Source organism: Myiozetetes cayanensis, unplaced genomic scaffold, assembly GCF_022539395.1.
Source record: "Myiozetetes cayanensis isolate MyiCay16 unplaced genomic scaffold, myiCay2020 scf985, whole genome shotgun sequence".
Taxonomy (NCBI): domain Eukaryota; kingdom Metazoa; phylum Chordata; class Aves; order Passeriformes; family Tyrannidae; genus Myiozetetes; species Myiozetetes cayanensis.
In genome coordinates this window covers 1-15,830 of record NW_026088280.1, presented here as the reverse complement: position 1 = coordinate 15,830, position 15,830 = coordinate 1, and the positions used below count along the sequence as shown (strand labels likewise).

Sequence of the window (15,830 nt, the reverse complement as noted above, 5' to 3'; positions counted from 1 at the left end):
GGTTGTCCCACCCGGGAAGCGTCGCGAGTGTCGCGCCGTGTCGCCAAACTCGCGGCGTCCGCGCTGTGTCCCAGGGGCGTGGACCGTCCCGGCTGTTGGACTGTCCCAGGGTTGGACCACCCCAGGATCTACGTGCGTGCCCGTCCACGCGTCCCTGACCTCTCGCGCGTCCCCAGGCACCCCCAGTGTCCCCAGCAGCGCGCGACCCCGAGTGGCACCTCCGGTCACCCCCCACTCCCGGGGGCCGCCGGGACCCCTCCGTGGGGGCAGAACCTCCCACGGGTGAGGACAGGGAAGAGAGCGAGGTGCCCGAGCCCCCACCCTCCCCACGGACCCCTCCCGTGGCCGCCCCTCGCGGGGGGACAGGGCGGGGACCGCGATTTGGGGCGTCCCCCTCCCCACGCGCGAGTTCATCAGCTGACCCCACTCGGGTCAGCGGCAGCACCGGGGTGGTCGCCACAGGACACGGGGTGGGGACGCCTCGCGGGGCATCCCCGTGGGCCGGGACCCCCTGGGAGAGCGGGAATCCCCCCTCCCAAACCCCCACGCAAACCCAAACCCACACCCACCAGCGGGCGGCTCCACACCACAGCGCCGCGGGGGGAGCGGCGAGGAAGGAGTTAAGGTCGGTGTGGATGATAACGGCCCTTTGTGTCACCAGTGGGGGGGGCGAGGAAGGGCTCGGCCCCGCCGTGGGAGGCGGGGGACAGGGACACACACAGAGGCACACACGGACACGCCACTCCGCCACCGTCCGTGGGCGATGCCGGCGGCGCCGGCGCTGGCCCTGCTGCTCCTCCTCGGCGCTGCCGCGGCCCCCCCGAGCCCCACGCCCACCACCCCAACCCCAACCAACACCACGCTGACCCTCGCCGTGGTGCTGCCCCGCCGCAACCTCACCTACCCGTGGGCCTGGCCGCGCGTGGGCCCCGCCGTGCGCTTGGCCGTGGCCGCCGTCAACTCCCGGCGGGATCTCCTGCCGGGCTTCACCCTGCGCTGGGTGTTCGGCGACAGCGAGGACGGCCGCGGGGTGTGCTCCGAGATGGCCGCGCCTTTGGCCGCCGTCGACCTGCGCGTGGCCCACCGGCCCGCGGCCTTCGTGGGGCCCGGCTGCGTGTACAGCGCGGCGCCCGTGGCGCGATTCACCAGCCACTGGCGGCTGCCGCTGCTCACGGCCGGCGCCGAGGCCCACGGCTTCGACGACAAGCGCGGGGAGTTCGCGCTGACCACGCGCGTGGGGCCGAGCCACCGCAAGCTGGGCGAGCTGGGCGGGCGGCTCCACCGGCGCTTCAACTGGAGCCGCCGGGCGCTGCTCGTCTACTGGGACGAGAGGGTGGACGACCGGCCCTGCTTCTTCGCCGCCGAGGGGCTGTACGTGCAGCTGCCCACCCTGCTGCGCAACCTGAGCGTGGTGGACGTCGTGTTCCAGGACGGCGGCAACTTCTCCTTCGTCATCCAGGAGATCAAGGCCAAGGGGCGCGGTGAGAGCGGGGGGAGGGAGTGGTGGGCGGTAGGGGGACACGCACTGGGACAGGAAAAGGGGATAGTGGGGTGGGAGGGGGCGCTGGGATGGAGAGGGGACAGTGGGGTGGGAGGGGGACAGTGGGGTGAGGAGGGGACAGGGAGGGGGACACTGGGCTGGGAGTGGGACGGGGAGTGGGAAGGGGGACACTGGGATAGGAAGGGGACAGTGGGGTGGGGAGGGGACAGTGGGGTGGGAAGGGGACACTGGGACAGGAAGGGGACAGTGGGGTGGGGAGGGGCTGGGGAAGGAGGAGGACAGTGGGGTGGGGAGGGACAGAGAGGGGGACACTGGGGTGGGAGTGGGACAGTGGGGTGGGAAGGGGACACTGGGACAGGAAGGGAACAGTGGGGAGGGGGACACTGGGGATAGGAAGGGGACAGGAGAGTGGGGAGGGGGACACTGGGGTGGAAAGGGGACAGGAGAGTGGGAAGGAGACAGGAGAGTGGGGAGGGGGACAGGAGAGTGGGGAGGGGGACACTGGGATAGGAAGGGGGGACAGTGGGGTGGGAAGGGGACAGTGGGGTGGGAAGGGGACACTGGGATAGGAAAGGGACAGCGGGGGTGGGGAGGGGGACAGGAGGGGACACTGGGATAGGAAGGGGACAGCGGGGTGGGAGAGGCGCTGGGGTAGGAAGGGACAGTGGGGTGGGAAGGGGACAATGGGGTGGGGAGGGGGACAGTGGGGTGGGAAGGGGACAGTGGGGTGGGGAGGGGACAGTGGGGTGGGGAGGGACAGTGGGGTGGGAAGGGGACAGGGAGGAGAGGGCTGCGGGGATAGGAAGGGGACAGCGGGGTGGGAAAGGGATGAGGAGGGGACACTGGGGTGGGAGTGGGACAGTGGGGTGGAAGGGGACACTGGGACAGGAAGGGAACAGTGGGGAGGGGGACACTGGGGTGGAAAGGGGACAGGAGAGTGGGAGGGGGACACTGGGGTGGAAGGGGACAGGAGAGTGGGGAGGGGGACACTGGGGTGGAAAGGGGACAGGAGAGTGGGAAGGAGACAGGAGAGTGGGAAGGGGATACAGGGGCGGGAAAGGGACCCCGGGGTGGGTGGGAGGGGACACTGGGGGATAGGAAGGGGGACAGTGGGGTGGGGAGGGGACACTGGGGTGGAGAGGGGACAGTGGGGTGGGAAGGGGACAGGGAGGGGGACACTGAGGTGGGAAGGGACACGGGAGTGGGAGAGGGACACTGGGACGGGGAGGGGGACCCCGGGATGGGAAGGGGACGCCGGGATGGGAAGGGGACAGGGAGGGGCCAGCGGGATGGGGAGGGGGACAGGGGGTGGGAAGGGGACACGGGAGTGGGAAAGGAACACCGGAGTGGGAGAGGGACACTGGGACGGGGAGAGGACACTGGGACGGGGAGGGGGACCCCGGGATGGGAGTGGGGACACCGGGATGGGAAGGGGACAGGGAGGGGGACAGCGGGGCGGGAAGGAGGGCGGCTTGGACCCCGAGGAGGGGGGCACAGGGGGCGGTGCGGGGCCCGTCACGGGTGGGCGCAGCTCCGCACGGGCGCCCATGGGTGTGCCCCGGCTCGGCACGGCTTTCCACGGGTGTTCACACGACCATACATGGGTGCGAGCAGCGCGACGCGGCCGTGCCCGGCTGTCCGTGGCTGGGCGCGGGTTGTGCACAGGGTTTCACGCGTGTTCACGGGTGTGCACAGGGTTTCACGCGTGTTCACGGCTGTGCACAGGGTTTCACGCGTGTTCGCGGCCGGGCACGGCAGCACACGCGTGTTCGTGGCCCTGCGCGGCTCTTCCCGGCTGTGCCCGGGGCGTGTGGGGGGGGTCGCGGCTGTGCCCAAACTTTCCACGCGTGTTCCCAGCCGGCCGCAGGTGTTCCTGGCCCCACGCGTGTTCTCGGCTGCCCTGCACACCCACGCACTGCGTGCTCTGCCCCCACCCCCGTGACCCCCTAGACCCCTCTCCGTGCCGTGTCCCCCCCACCCCCACCCCACAGGGAGCTGCCGAGCACCGTCCCCACTCCCGGTGGTCCCGGACCCTTCCGTGGGGCAGCCCCGCGTGACACGGGTGGGTGTGCGTGGAGGGGGTGTTCTCAGCCCCGGGGGGCATTTTGGGGTCCCTGTGACCCAGGGTTGAGTGATGGGGCTGAGCATTTTGGGGTGACACGGGGGGACACAGGGTGGGCGGTGGGCGCTGAGCCCCGGAGTGGGTGGAGGTGGGGGACATTTTGGGGTGACGTGGGTGGTGGGGGTGGCACCGCCGGGGTCCCAGTGTCGCCAGGAATCCATCGGGGCCGCGGGGAGGGAGAGAAACAGGTCAGGAAAACAGGAAACCTCGGCCTGGCGCCCGGGGCAGCGCCGGGCAGGGCACGGGTGGGAGGAAAGGGGGGTGGGGGGTGGGAAACAGGGGTCAGGACTCCCACCCCCCACCCAGCCCGGGGCCTAGGCCCACGGAGTGTCACGTAATAACCACGGACACCCCACACACACACGACGTGGGGTTTTGAGGGTGCTGGGAGGCTTTGGGGTCTGCCAGGGATGTTTTTGGGGGGAGTGGGGAGGGTGTCAGGCCCTTCTCGTACAGTAACCAGGGACCCCACGACGTGGGGTCAGGGTGTGCCGGGGTCTGGGGGGTGTGGGGGGTCAGGGTGTCCCCAGCAGGGGCTGTCGGGGGGCTGTGAGGAGCCCCAGGGCTGTCGGTCAGGGGTCCCAGGGCTCTCAGGGGTCCCGTGGGCTCTCGGGGGTTCCAGGGCTCTGGGGGGTCCCTGGGGCTGTCAGGGGCTGTGAGGAGCCCCAGGGGCTGTCACTCAGGGGTCCCTGGGGCTCTCAGGGGTCCCTGGGGCTGTCGGGAGGGGTTGTGAGGAGCCCCAGGGCTGTCACTCGGGGTCCTGGGGCTGTCGGGGTCCCTGGGGCTGTCGGGGGCTGTGAGAGCCCCAGGGCTGCCACTCAGGGGTCCCTGGGCTGTCACTCCGGGGGTCCCAGGGCTCTCGGGGTCCCGGGGCTGTCAGGGGGTCCCAGGGTGTCCCCAGTAGGGGCTGTCGAGGGTGCTGGAGCTGTCGGGGCGGGGGGTCCCAGGGCTCTCGAGGGTCCCAGGGCTCTTGGGGTCCCGGGGGCTCTCGGGGTCCCTGGGGCTGTCGGGGGTGGGGCTGTGAGGAGCCCCAGGGCTGTCACTCGGGGTCCCTGGGGCTCTCGGGGTTCCAGGGGCTCTCGTGGGTCCGGGGGCTGTCGGGGGTCCCAGGGCTCTCGGGGTCCCAGGGCTCTCGGGGGTCCCTGGGGCTGTCAGGGGTCCCTGGAGCTGTTGGGGGGCTGTGAGGGCCCCAGGGCTGTCACTCAGGGGTCCCGGGGGCTCTCGGGGTCCCAGGGCTCTCAGGAGCTCGTCGGGTCCCTGGGGCTGTCGGGGTTCCAGGGGCTCTCGGGGTTCCAGGGGCTCTCGGGGGTTCCAGGGACTCTCAGGGGTCCCTGGGGGTCCCGGGGTTCTCAGGGGGTCTCTGGGGCTGTCAGGGGTTGCAGGGGCTCTCGGGGTCCCGGAGCTCTCGGGGGGGCTGTGAGGAGCTCCAGGGCTGTCCGGTCGGGGTCCCAGGGGCTCTCAGGGGTCCCAGGGTGTCCCAAAGTGTCCCATGGTGTCCAGGGGTGTCGGGGAGGCTGTGAGGAGCCCCAGGGCTGTCACTCAGGGGTTCCTGGGGCTGTCGGGGTCCCAGGGCTCTCGGGCGTCCCAGGGCTGTCAGGGGTCCCTGGGCTGTCACTCAGGGGTCCCTGGGGCTCTCGGGGGTCCCAGGGGCTCTCGAGGGTCCAGGGATTCTCGGGGTTCCAGGGGCTGTCACTCAGGGGTCCCTGGGGCTCTCCCGGGGTCCCTGGGGGCTCTCGTGGGTCCCTGGGGCTCTCAGGGTGTGAGGAGCCCCAGGGCTGTCACTCCGGGGTCCAGGGGCTCTCTGGGGTCCAGGGTGTCCTAAAGTGTCCCATGGTGTCCAGGGGGTGTCGGGAGGGCTGGAGCTGTCGGGGGGCGGGCTGTCAGTTGGGGGTCCCTGGGGCTCTCGGTGGTTCCAGGGGCTCTCAGGGGTCCCTGGGGCTGTCGAGGGTCCCTGTGCCAAGGCCGTGCCCCCTCCCCAGTGGTGTAGCGTGCTGTGCCCCGGACACGCTGCGGGAGCTGCTGCTGCAGGCGGAGCTCGAGGGCTCACGGGGGCGACTTCGCCTTCTTTTTACATCGACACGTTCGGGGCCAGCCTGCAGGGGCACCCCCAGGGCGGGGGCGCTTCCCAGACCCCCGCCGGCCCTGGCACCGCGGGGACCGCCACGACCCCCGAGCCCGCAGAGCCTTCGAGGTGAGCAGGGTGCCCGGGGAGGGGGATCCTTCCGGGGGCACGGGGACCACCAGGGGGCACGAGGGACCACCCGTGGGGGCATGGGGACCATCGGGGGCATGGGAATCCCCCATGGGGCATGGGACCACCGAGGGGGCATAGGAATCCCCGTGGGGGCACGGGGACCACCGGGGGCACGGGGACCACCGGGGGGCATGGGAATCCCCGTGGGGGCACAGGGACCACCGGGGGCATGGGGACCACCGGGGGCACGAGGACCACCGGGGGCATGGGATTACCGGGGGCATGGGAACCCCCTGTGGGGGCACAGGGACCACCGGGGGAACAGGATCCACCCCACCCCGGAGTGAGCAGGGGGACACCGGGTGGGCACGGGGACCACGGGGGCATGGGAACCCCCACCCGCGTGGGGGCATGGGGACCATCGGGGGCATAGGAACCCCCGTGGGGCACGGGGACCATCGGGGGCATGGGAATCCCCGTGGGGCACGGGGACCATCGGGGGCATGGGAATCCCCGTGGGGGCATGGGGACCACCGGGGTGGGCATGGGGGACCACCGGGGGGGAACGGGGACCACCGTGGGGGCACAGGGGACCACCGTGGGGGCACAGGGGATCACCGGGGAACAGGATCCACCCCCACCCCGCGTGGGGCACAGGGACCACCGGGGGCTATGGGAACCCCCGTGGGGCATGGGGACCACCGGGGTGGGCATGGGGATCCCCACCCCCGGGAGTGAGGAGGGGGACACCGGGTGGGCACGGGGACCACCGAGGGGGCACGGGGACCACCGAGGGGGGCACGGGGACCACCAGGGTGGGCATAGGGAGAACCCCCGTGGGGGCACGGGGACACGGGGGGTACGGGGACAACAGGGTGGGCACGGGAACCCCCCCCCGGGGGGGGCACCGGGACACCAGGGGGGCACGGGACACCCCCCAGGTGAACATGGGGACACCGGGGTGGGCATGGGAACCCCCCCAGGGTGGGCACGGGACCCCCCCCAGGTGAACATGAGGACATCGGGGTGGGCACAGGACCCCCCCAGGGTGGGCACGGGACACCCCCCAGGTGAACATGAGGACACCAGGGTGGGCACAGGAACCCCCCTAGGTGGGCACGGGAACCCCCCCAGGTGAATATGGGGACACCAGGGTGGGCACGGGGACACCAGGGTGGGGACAGGGACATCGGGGTGGGCACGGGGATATCGGGGTGGGCACAGGACCCCCCCAGGTGAACATGGGGACACCGGGGTGGGCACGGGGACACCAGGGTGGGCACGGGGACATCAGGGTGGGCACGGACCCCAGGGTGGGCACAGGGGACATCGGGGTGGGCACGGGGACATCGGGGTGGGCACAGGGACACCAGGGTGGGCATGGGAACCCCCAGGGTGGGCACAGGGACACCAGGGTGGGCATAGGGACATCGGGGTGGGCACGGGGACATCGGGGTGGGCACGGGAACCCCCAGGGTGGGCACAGGGACACCAGGGGTGGGCACGGGACATCGGGGTGGGCACAGGACCCCCAGGTGAACATGGGGACACCAGGGTGGGCACAGGGACATCAGGGTGGGCACAGGGGACACCAGGGTGGGCACGGGACCCCCCCCGAGGTGAACATGGGGACACCAGGGGGGACACAGGGGACACCAGGGTGGGCATAAGGACACCAGGGGGGACACGAGTGTACCCCCTTCCCGCGTGGGTGGGCACTGATCTGCCAGGCCCTGCCCCACGCCCCTCTCTGTGTCCCCCAGGCCGTGACCATCATCACGTACACGGAGCCCCAAAACCCGAGTACCGACCCTTCCTGCGGCGCCTGCGGGACGAGGCCCGGCAGAACTTCAACCTCTCCCTGCAGGACGGCCTGGTGGGACCGGGGGACCGTGGGAATGGTGGGAATGGTGGGAATGGTGGGAATGGGGGGAACCACGCGTGGGAGGACGGGGGTGGGCACGGCGGTGGAGCTGGGGGATAAAGGACGTGGGATGGAGGTGGGGATGAAGGGAGGGGTCGTGTCCCCCCAAGCTGTGCCCTGTCCCCAGGCTGTCCCCGAGCCACCCCCGTGTCCCCCAACCCCCTCCAGATGAATTTCATCGCCGCCGCCTTCCACGACGGGGTCCTGCTCTACGCCCAGGCCCTCCACGAGACCCTGGAGCGCGGGGGCTCCGTGGGAGACGCCTCGGCCATCACGAGGCAGATGTGGAACCGCACCTTCTACGGTCAGGCCCCTCCCCAGCCCGTCCTCGTCCCTTGGCCCCTCCCCGTCCTGTCCCTGGTCCCATTTCCATCCCCTTTCCCTGTCCCCATCCCCATCCCCTTTTCCCACCCCATCCCCATCCCATCCCCCTTTCCCTGTCTCCCATTTCCGTCCCCTTTCCCTGTCCCCATCCCCATCCCCTTTTCCCTCCCCATCCCCATCCACCTTTTCCCACCCCATCCCCATCCCATCCGTGTCCCTGCCCCTCCCTGTCCCTATCCACATCCCGACCCCTCCCTTCCCTGTCCCCATCCCCATCCCCTTTTCCTCCCCATCCCCATCCCATCCTCGTCCCCTGCCCTCCCTCGTCCTGTCCCTGTCCCCATTTCCATCCCCTTCCCCTGTCCCCATCCCCATCCCCCTTTTCCCACCCCATCCACATCCCATCCTTGTCCCTGTCCCCATCCTCATCCCCCTTTTCCCACCCCATCCCCATCCCATCCATGTCCCTGTCCCCATTTCCATCCCTATCCACGTCCCGACCCCTCCCTTTCCCTGTCCCCATCCCCATCCCCTTTTCCCACCCCATCCCCATCCCATCCCTTTCCCTGTCCCCATCCCCATCCCCCTTTTCCCTCCCCATCCCCATCCCATCCCTCTTTCCCATCCCCATCCCCCTTTTCCCACCCCATCCCCATCCCATCCGTGTCCCTGTCCCCATCCCCATCCCCCTTTTCCCACCCCATCCCCATCCCCCTTTTCCTCCCTGTCCCTTTTCCATCCCTCTTCTCTGTCCCCATCCCCATCCCCCTTTTCCCACCCCATCCCCATCCCATCCGTGTCCCTGTCCCCTCTCTGTCCTGTCCCTGTCCCCATTTCCATCCCCTTTTCCATCCCCTTTCCTGTCCCCATCCCCATCCCCCTTTTCCCTCCCCATCCCCATCCCATCCGTGTCCCTTCCCCATTTCCATCCCTATCCACATCCCAACCCCTCCCCTTTCCTGTCCCTATCCCCATCCCCCTTTTTCCCACCCCATCCCCATCCCATCCCTTTCCCTGTCCCCATCCCCATCCCCCTTTTCCCTCCCCATCCCCATCCCATCCCCTTTCCCCATCCCCATCCCCCTTTTCCCACCCCATCCCCATCCCATCCGTGTCCCTGTCCCCATCCCCATCCCCTTTTTCCCACCCCATCCCCATCCCTTTTCCCTCCCTGTCCCCTTTTCCATCCCCTTTCTCTGTCCCCATCCCCATCCCCCTTTTCCCACCCCATCCCCATCCCATCCGTGTCCCTGTCCCTCTCTGTCCTGTCCCTGTCCCCATTTCCATCCCCTTTTCCATCCCCTTTCCCTGTCCCCATCCCCATCCCCCTTTTCCCTCCCCATCCCCATCCCATCCGTGTCCCTTCCCCATTTCCATCCCTATCCACATCCCAACCCCCTCCCCTTTCCCTGTCCCCATCCCCATCCCCCTTTTCCTTCCCCATCCCCATCCCATCCCCTTTCCCTGTCCCCATCCCCATCCCCTTTTTCCCTCCCCATCCCCATCCCATCCGTGTCCCTGGCCCCATTTCCATCCTCTTTCCCTGTCCCCATCCCCATCCCCCTTTTCCCACCCCATCCCATCCCATCCATGTCCCTGTCCCCATTTCCATCCCTATCCACGTCCCGACCCCTCCCCTTTCCCCTGTCCCCATCCCCTTTCTCCACCCCATCCCACCCAGTCCCCCCTCCCTCATCACCCTCCCCCTTTCCCAGCACCACGTTTTGGGATCAAACCCCCTCCCTCCCAGGTCCCCAAGGTCCCTCCCCCAGCCCCTCCCTCCCTCCCCTCCCCTCTCCAGGTGTCACCGGGTTCCTGAAAATCGACGAGAACGGGGACCGGGAGAGCGATTATTCCCTGTGGGACATGGACCCGGCGCGGGGGGAATTCCAGGTGGGGAGCGCCGGCACCTGGAGGGGTTTCACCCCCAACCAAAGGGTCTGGGGGCTCCTCCCCACCCTTTTTTTTTTCCCCCACCCCAAAAAAAGATCGTGGCCAACTACAACGGCACCACCAAGGAGCTGCGGATGGTGCCGGGCAGGGACATCCACTGGCCGGGCAAGGCGGTCCCTCCCGACGTCCCCCCTTGCGGATTCGACCACGGCGACCCCCTGTGCCGCCAAGGTGGGGGTTTGGGGAGGGGGGGATGTGTCAAACAATCCCTGAAACCCCCCTGAAATCCCCCCCTCGACCCCTGAGCGCCGCCGCTGCCCCCGCACAGCCCCGCTGTCCACGCTGGAGGTGCTGTCGCTCGTGGCCAGCCTGACCCTCGCGGCCGTCACCGTCACCTCCTTCTTCATCTACAGGTCGGGGCTGGGGAGGGGGAGTCGAGGAGGGGCTGGAGGGGGTGTGGGTGAAATAGGGGGTCTCACAGCCCACCCAACCCCCGTTTTGGGGTTCAGGAAGCTGCGGCTGGAGAAGGAGCTGGCGGCCGAGCTGTGGAGGGTGCGCTGGGAGGACGTGCAGATGAGCAGCCTGGAGAAGCACCTGAGGAGCGCCGGCAGCAAACTCACCCTGTCCCTGGTGGGAGAGGCACCCCACGGGCACGGGGAGGGGCTGGGGGGGTGTGGGAGGGGGTCACCCCACGGCTGGGTCACCCCACAGCCCCGCTCGGGGCATTGGGGGCACCCCACGGGTCATCCTGCTAGGGTTGGGATTGGGGGTGTGGGGTCATCACCCTGCTAGGGTTGGGTTTGGGGGTGTGGGGCAGCAAACTCACCCTGTCCCTGGTGGGAGAGGCACCCCACGGGCACGGGGAGGGGGGTGGGAGGGGGTCACCCCACGGCTGGGTCACCCCACAGCCCCGCTCGGGGCATTGGGGGCACCCCATGGGTCACCCTGCTAGGGTTGGGTTTGGGGGGTGGGGCAGCAACTCACCCTGTCCCTGGTGGGAGAGGCACCCCACGGGCACGGGGGGGGGCTGGAGGCGTGAGGGGGGGTGGTCCCATGGTCACCCCACGGCTGGGTCACCCCACAGCCCCGCTCGGGGCATTGGGGGCACCCCCAGGGGTCACCCTGCTAGGGTTGGGATTGGGGGTGTGGGGCAGCAAACTCACCCTGTCCCTGGTGGGAGAGGCACCCCACGGGCACGGGGGGAGGGCTGGGGGGTGTGGGAGGGGATGGCCACACGGTCACCCCACGGCTGGGTCACCCCACAGCCCCGCTCGGGGCATTGGGGGCACCCCACGGGTCACCCTGCTAGGGTTGGGATTGGGGGTGTGGGGCAGCAAACTCACCCTGTCCCTGGTGGGAGAGGCACCCCACGGGCACGGGGAGGGCTGGGGTGAGGGGGTGGTCCCACGGTCACCCCACGACTGGGTCACCCCACAGCCCCGCTCGGGCATTGGGGGCACCCCACGGGTCACCCTGCTAGGGTTGGGTTTGGGGGTGTGGGGTCATCCCCCTGCTAGGATTGGATTTGGGGGGGTCATCACCCTGCTAGGATGGGATTTTAGGGGGGTGGGGGTCACCCCCTGCTAGGATTGGATTTGGGGGCTCACTCACCCTGCTAGGATGGGATTTAGGGGTGAGGTCACCCCTGCTAGGGTTGGGTTTGGGGGGGGCATTGAGGTCATCACCCTGCTAGGGTTGGGTTTGGGGGGTGTGGGGTCATCACCCTGCTAGGATTGGGTTTGGGGGGTGTGGGGGTCACCCCCCTGCTAGGGTTGGGTTTGGGGGGTGTGGGGTCATCACCCTGCTAGGATTGGGATTGGGGGGGTCATCACCCTGCTAGGATGGGATTTGGGGGGGTCATCACCCTGCCAGGATTGGATTTGGGGGGCATTGGGGTCATCACCCTGCTAGGATTGGGTTTGGGGGGGTCATCACCTTGCTAGGGTTGGGTTTGGGGGGGTGTGGGGTCATCACCCTGCTAGGGTTGGGTTTTGAGGGGTCATCACCCTGCAAGGGTTGGGTTTGGGTGGGGTGTGGGGGTCATCCCCCTGCTAGGATTGGATTTGGGGGGGGTGTGGGGTCATCTCCCTGCAAGGGTTGGATTTGGGGGGCTGGGTTGGGGTCATCCCCCTGCTAGGATTGGGATTTTGGGGGTCATCAACCTGCAAGGGTTGGATTTGGGGGGTGTGGGGTCACCCCCCTGCTAGGATTGGATTTGGGGGGTGTGGGGTCATCCCCCTGCTAGGATTGGATTTGTGGGGGTCACCCCCCTGCTAGGATTGGATTTTGGGGGTGGGTTTGGGGTCACCCCAGGGCCCTCTCAGGGACAGGTGAGGGGTCCCCATGGGGGGGTTTCTGTGCTCGACCCCCCCTGTTTTCTCTGCTCAGAGGGGCTCCAATTACGGCTCGTTGATGACCACGGAGGGGCAGTTCCAGGTCTATGCCAAGACCGCCTATTACAAGGTGAGGGGGAGGGGCCCCCACGCGTGTCCCCTCCCCACGCGCGGCCCCGCCCCACCCGCGGCCCCGCCCCACGCGTGTCCCCGCCCCACACACCCCTCCCCACGCGCGTCCCCGCCCCACCCGCGGCCCCTCCCCCACCCTTTTCCCTGCTCCCACCTGCGGCCCCGCCCCACGCGTGTCCCTCCCCACCCGCGGCCCTGCTCCCACGCGTGTCCCTGCCCCACACACCCCTCCCCACGCGCGGCCCCTGCCCACACACCCCTCCCCACGCGCGGCCCTGCCCCACCCTTTCCCTGCCCCCCGCGCGGCCCCGCCCCACACACCCCCTCCCCACGCGTGTCCTCACTCCACACCCCCTCCTCACGCGGCCCTGCCCCACACACCCCTCCCCACGCTTGTCTCCGCCCCACCCTTTTCCCCGCCCCACGCGCGGCCCTGCCCCACACACCCCTCCCTCACTCCGCGGCCCCGCCCCACGCTGTGTCCCCAATCCACACCCCACACTCCCCTCCTCCCAGGGTAACCTGGTGGCCGTGAAGCACCTGAACCGCAACGCATCGAGCTCACCAGGAAGGTCCTGTTCGAGCTGAAACACGTGCGTGACCCCAAAGGGACCGGGGGAGGGGGGTGGGAGGGGATGGGACACGCCCCGGGGGGCGGGGTGACCCCAAATGGGGCGGGGGTGATCTCAAAGAGGGGGTGGGAGTGACCCCAAAGGGGGTAGGGAATGACCCCAAAGGGGGTGGGAGTGACCCCAAACGGGACAGGGAGTGATCTCAAATGGGGTGGGAGTGACCCCAAAAGGGTTGGGGAGTGACCCCAAAAGGGACAGGGAGTGACCCCAAAGGGGGTGGGAGTGACCCCAAAGGGACAGGGAGTGACCCCAAAAGGGGGCGGGGAGTCATCCCAAAAGGGGCAAGAGTGACCCCAAAGAGGGTGGGAGTGACCCCAAACGGGATAGGGAGTGACCCCAAAGGGAGTGACCCCAAATTAGGTGGGAGTGACCCCAAAGGGACAGGGAGTGATCCCAAAAGGGGCGGGGAGTGACCCCAAAGGGGGTGGGAGTGACCCCAAAGGGACAGGGAGTGACCCCCGACGAGGGGAGGTGACCCCAAAGGGACAGGGAGTGACCCCCAGGGAGGGAGGGGGTGACCCCAAAGGGACGAGGGAGCCCAACCTGGTGCCCCCGGGTAGGTGAGGGTGGGGCTGCAGGACCCTGCGGTGCCATCCCCTCCCCTTCCCTCCCCTCTCCCCTCCCCCAGATGCGGGACGTGCAGAACGAGCACCTGACCCGATTCATCGGCGCCTGCACCGACCCCCCCAACATCTGCATCCTGACCGAGTACTGCCCCCGGGGCAGCCTCCAGGTACCCCCTGGGGGGGTTAATGGGGTGGGACCCCAAATCTGCATCCTGACTCGAGTACTGCCCCCGGGCAGCCTCCAGGTACCCCCTGGGGGCTTGGGACCCCCAAATCTGCATCCTGACCGAGTACTGCCCCCCCAAATCTGCATCCTGACCCAGTAACCCAGTACTGCCCCTGGGGCAGCCTCCAGGTACCCCCTGGGGGGGGCTATGGGGGGGTTTCAGGTGTGGGACCCCCAAATCTGCATCCTGACCCAGTACTGCCCCCGGGGCAGCCTCCAGGTACCCCCTGAGGGGGTTTGGGGGGGTTAATGGGGTGTGGGACCCCCCAAATCTGCATCCTGACCCAGTACTGCCCCCCCAAATCTGCATCCTGACCGAGTACTGCCCCCGGGGCAGCCTCCAGGTACCCCCTGGGGGGGCTTGGGACCCCCCACATCTGCATCCTGACCCAGAACTGCCCCCGGGGCAGCCTCCAGGTACCCCCTGGGGGGGCTTGGGACCCCCAAATCTGCATCCTGAGCGAGTACTGCCCCCGGGGCAGCCTCCAGGTACCCCCTGGGGGGGTGTGGGACCCCCAAATCTGCATCCTGACCCAATAACCCAGTACTGCCCCCCCAAATCTGCATCCTGACCGAGTACTGCCCCCGGGGCAGCCTCCAGGTACCCCCTGGGGGGGTTTGGGGAGGGGCACAGGTGTGAGGACCCCCAAATCTGCATCCTGACCCAGTACTGCCCCCGGGCAGCCTCCAGGTACCCTCTGGGGTTTGGGACCCCCAAATCTGCATCCTGACCCAGTACTGCCCCCGGGGCAGCCTCCAGGTACTCCCTGGGGCTTGGGACCCCAAATCTGCATCCTGACCGAGTACTGCCCCTGGGCAGCCTCCAGGTACCCTGGGGGCTTGGGACCCCCCAAATCTGCATCCTGACCCCTGTACTGCCCCCCCAAATCTGCATCCTGACCGAGTACTGCCCCCGGGGCAGCCTCCAGGTACCCCCTGGGGGCTTGGGACCCCCAAATCTGCATCCTGACCCAGTAACCCAGAACTGCCTCCCAAATCTGCATCCTGACCCAGTACTGCCCCCGGGCAGCCTCCAGGTACCCCCTGAGGGTTTGGGGGTTAATGGGTGTGAGACCCCCAACATCTGCATCCTGACCTGAGTACTGCCCCGGGGCAGCCTCCAGGTACCCCCTGGGGGGCTTGGGACCCCCAACATCTGCATCCTGACCGAGTACTGCCCCCGGGGCAGCCTCCAGGTACCCCTGGGGGGGTGTGGGACCCCCAAATCTGCATCCTGACCGAGTACTGCCCCCGGGGCAGCCTCCAGGTACCCCCTGGGGGGGCTTGGGACCCCCAAATCTGCATCCTGACCGAGTACTGCCCCCCCAAATCTGCATCCTGACCGAGTACTGCCCCCCAAATCTGCATCCTGACCGAGTACTGCCCCCGGGGCAGCCTCCAGGTACCCCCTGGGGGGCTTGGGACCCCCAAATCTGCATCCTGACCCAGTAACCCCCAGTACTGCCCCCCCAAATCTGCATCCTGACCCAGAACTGCCCCCCCAAATCTGCATCCTGACCCAGTACTGCCCCCGGGGCAGCCTCCAGGTACCCTGGGGGTTGGGACCCCAAATCTGCATCCTGACCCAGCACTGCCCCCCCAAATCTGCATCCTGATCCAGTACTGCCCCCGGGGCAGCCTCCAGGTACCCCCTGAGGGGGTTTGGGGGGGTTAATGGGGTGTGAGACCCCCCAAATCTGCATCCTGACCGAGTACTGCCCCCGGGGCAGCCTCCAGGTACCCCCTGGGGGGGTTTGGGACCCCCAAATCTGCATCCTGACCCAATAACCCAGAACTGCCCCCCCAAATCTGCATCCTGACCCAGTACTGCCCCCGGGGCAGCCTCCAGGTACCCCCTGAGGGGGTGTGAGACCCCCCAAATCTGCATCCTGACCCAGTAACCCAGAACTGCCCCCGGGGCAGCCTCCAGGTACCCCCTGAGGGCTGTGGGGGATTAATGGGTGTGGGACCCCCAAACCCCTC

At 68.8% G+C, this 15,830-nt stretch overlaps 1 protein-coding gene across 1 annotated transcript; it reads left to right on the top strand.

The window, feature by feature from the left end:
- Positions 1-748: 748 nt before the first annotated feature.
- On the top strand, positions 749-15,635 carry LOC126653219 (atrial natriuretic peptide receptor 1-like). Its single transcript, XM_050340742.1, is given in 18 exon segments — positions 749-1,503; positions 3,197-3,439; positions 5,603-5,655; positions 5,658-5,740; positions 5,743-5,814; positions 7,581-7,617; positions 7,620-7,693; positions 7,910-8,045; positions 9,867-9,958; positions 10,054-10,189; positions 10,287-10,371; positions 10,468-10,588; positions 12,347-12,421; positions 12,940-12,970; positions 12,973-13,016; positions 13,684-13,788; positions 15,037-15,114; positions 15,585-15,635. Coding segments are annotated over 18 exon segments (2,256 nt in total). The 5' UTR covers positions 749-763.
- Positions 15,636-15,830: the final 195 nt, after the last annotated feature.